General features: G+C 37.9%; 1 protein-coding gene and 1 long non-coding RNA gene across 4 annotated transcripts in view; one reads left to right on the top strand and one right to left on the bottom strand.

The window, feature by feature from the left end:
• Positions 1-3,237, top strand: part of LOC107675831 (plasma membrane calcium-transporting ATPase 1-like) — a 138,346-nt gene that overhangs the window by 112,822 nt on the left and 22,287 nt on the right. For all 3 annotated transcript variants that reach the window (XM_016470304.1, XM_016470302.1, XM_016470303.1), the window contains exons 16-17: positions 1,335-1,526; positions 2,492-2,705. In XM_016470304.1, the coding sequence (XP_016325790.1) occupies positions 1,335-1,526; positions 2,492-2,705 (406 nt within the window). The remainder of the gene's footprint in view (positions 1-1,334; positions 1,527-2,491; positions 2,706-3,237) is intronic.
• LOC107675832 (uncharacterized) overlaps positions 1-3,237 on the bottom strand; it is a 12,467-nt gene that overhangs the window by 4,978 nt on the left and 4,252 nt on the right. The window contains exon 2 of the long non-coding RNA XR_001632642.1: positions 955-960. This is a non-coding gene — a long non-coding RNA (uncharacterized LOC107675832). The remainder of the gene's footprint in view (positions 1-954; positions 961-3,237) is intronic.

The raw sequence follows: 3,237 nt of genomic DNA on the forward strand, positions 1-3,237 counted from the left end.
TTCTGGAACAGTGTTGTAAATACAACTTAATCACTGATTTCTAGTCGTGTCCATTTTTGGAAGGCCAAACAAAGTAGTTTCGCTTTCACAACGAAAAACACAGCGGCCTAGCGTGAGCGAAAGCCCCGGCTTAGCGTGAGCTGAAGCCGGGCAAGAGTGAGCTGAGGTGGCGGGGTCGAGAACGGCGGTCCCGGCGAAGGAGGGGTGAAAACGGGGAAAACGGTGAAAGGCGATCCACAGCACTAAGTTGATGCATTCCCTCAGCGACCAGCACGGATCAGCTCTAGGCATGACGAAGCGGATATCGTCCTCTTTTGGAAGACCAAACGAAGTAGTTTCGCTTTCACAACGAAGCACACAGCGTCTTCACGACATGGCGGCAGCGGCAACAACAATACTACAGCGAGAATAAAAGTTACGCCTTCTTTCTTTGCGTGAACATTTGGGCGGCGTTATGCAAATCTTCCCACATAGTGAGGTAGATATGTGGGGGCGTGTTCGAACGAGCCGTTTTAGGTAGGTGTGGCTAACTCTTAACTTTTATAAAGAATATCTCTTTGGATTTGAGACTTTAGTCTTTGCAACTTTACAGATCTTCTTTATGCACCAAGAGCTTGTAACACTCCAAAGAGAAAGGAAAAAATGAAATCGCATCATATGACCCCTTTAATAACCGCAGAGGTTGCATCCTAATCCCTGCCCAGTATCTCTTGCTCTGCACCAAGCCAGAATGCCTCAGGGCATCATTTACTAGCTAAAAGTGGTTGACCCCTGCTTGTTGTTCAGATGACTCCACAACTTAAGCATTAATTAATATGTGCTTCCAGAAATGCACTTTATATGGAGTGAATTAAAGACAGGAAATTCATATTTCTCACTCACACACTTAAAATATACTCTTAAAAATCGAGGAGTGTCTGTTTCAAAACCAGTAGTTGGTGCAATTGTGCTAACTGCCGACTGAAGGACATTAGGTTAGGGTGAGGGCGGGCATAGTAAATTGTTTCAGAAATAGACACCCTGAAGCTGTGAAAGATATGGTTTAATTTGGGTCATCAATTTACTGTGCTGTTTGCGCCCACATAACTACCACTTTGGTCGTTTCTCAAAAAATTCATTCAGCTGAAATGTCTTTATTTAAAACACATCCTAAACCAAGAAAATGCCTAATTAAAAATTTTATTTGTAGTTAGTTTTTCTCTCTTTCAACTTTATTTTTATTGTGAACCATTCCATTCCTAAGAATGAACCTGCATCTCCAGTTATTCATGAAGTAGACTGCTCTGACATTTATGCAGGCATTCTAAAAAACAGTTTCTTTCTTTGTCTAACAGGGTATTGCGGGCACAGATGTCGCAAAGGAGGCCTCTGACATCATCCTTACCGATGACAACTTTACCAGTATCGTCAAAGCTGTGATGTGGGGGCGCAATGTCTACGACAGCATCTCCAAGTTTCTGCAGTTTCAGTTGACTGTCAATGTGGTGGCAGTGATTGTTGCTTTCACTGGGGCCTGCATCACACAGGTAAATTTACATAATTTGACTTAACTTCCTCAGACCCAGCATATAGGTTGATGTCATTATATAATTGTTTAGTATTTTGAAACAAGAAATATGAAGCTTGAGGGGAGGAAATCGAATAATAATTTTCATATTTTGACCTGTGTAGAACGCATCAGGTCATTTATAAAATTAAAAATTCAGGCAAGATGATACAGGTAAAAAAGGTACTGCAAATATATATAAATATCTGGAAATAATTGTAAATATCTTTTTTTCATTAGATATTAAGACAAATTTGTTATAATTAAAATGTAGTAAATAAACATTTTTACAAACAAAAGAGCTGAAGTTGTCCTTGACAAATCACAAACAATGTTGTATGTCTCAAAATTTAAGAGAGAGAGAGAATGTGCTCTTTAAGTTAAATATCTGAACGTTTAATGTGGCATATGTTGTCTTTAATAACCATTACATCACTATTAACTAAGAGTTTCCCTCAAACTCCTAATGTGCTGCTTATTAATAGTCAGTAAGGTAGTTGTTAAGTTTAGGTAATGGGTCGGGTAAAGGGATCTTATACATGGTTATACAGAATTAGGCATTAGTATGTGCCTGTAAGTACTAATAAACAGCCAATACACTAGTAATATGCATGCTAATAAACAACTAGTTAAAAGTGAGAATTGGACCTTAAAATAAAATGTTACCAAAAAATTGCTGGGTTTCAGGAGTATAAAACACAAGAGTATTTGGTGGTTAAACATGGCATTGTGGAGATAATTCATCATAATGTGCCATAATAACAGATCTCAGCCAAGTATTTTATATTTACAGAAACATACTGAGGCCATTTAGTGCTGGTGCCAGACTGTGGCTAATAATGGGCCGGCCAGTCTTGTTGTGTCCCTGCCTAACTACACTACATATGACAATACTGTTGTAATGTCCTTTCTGTGGAGTCTCATTTCAGTTTGTTTTGTCTGCAGGACTCTCCACTTAAAGCCGTTCAGATGTTGTGGGTAAATCTGATTATGGATACACTGGCATCTTTGGCTCTGGCGACGGAACCCCCAACAGAAGCGCTCCTGCTGAGAAAACCTTACGGACGAAACAAGCCACTCATTTCCAGGACTATGATGAAGAACATCTTGGGTCATGCTGTTTACCAACTTATCATCACATTTACTCTTCTCTTTGCTGGTAAGAGGCTTCTGTATTCATGAAGTCCAAATGAATGTCAATAATAATAATAATAACTATTATTAATATTATTATTTACTTTTTATGGCACTTTGAACTATAATGAAAACTCAAATGGGATGGATGGTTGCTTAGCAACTAGCATTTATATTTGCAGTATTCAAAGCATTAGAATTTGCCTCAACCACCCATAAGTTTTACCATGAACTGTCGGTATTAGACATTTTAGGGAAAACCTTCTTGTGAAACGTTCGTCTCAAATCTCAATGGATCTGAAGGTTTGTCTCTCTGCATAATCATCTCTTGACATGACTTTTATAAAATGCTTATTTGCAAAATTTAAATTCATATTATTTTAATAAAATTTGCATTTGAGTTTTTGTGAATATAGTAGTTAAAATTTAAGACCATTATTGCAACTGGACTGATGTTAAATGTTGTTCTTGCCTTTATTGAAAGCCAAAAGCTCATTGCCTTGTTCTCTGAATTCTCTCTTTTTTAACTCTAATGAATGTTAGGAAGATGGTATTTT

This window comes from Sinocyclocheilus anshuiensis, unplaced genomic scaffold (assembly GCF_001515605.1).
Source record: "Sinocyclocheilus anshuiensis isolate Anshui unplaced genomic scaffold, SAMN03320099.WGS_v1.1 scaffold1640, whole genome shotgun sequence".
In the NCBI taxonomy this organism is placed as follows: Eukaryota; Metazoa; Chordata; class Actinopteri; order Cypriniformes; family Cyprinidae; genus Sinocyclocheilus; species Sinocyclocheilus anshuiensis.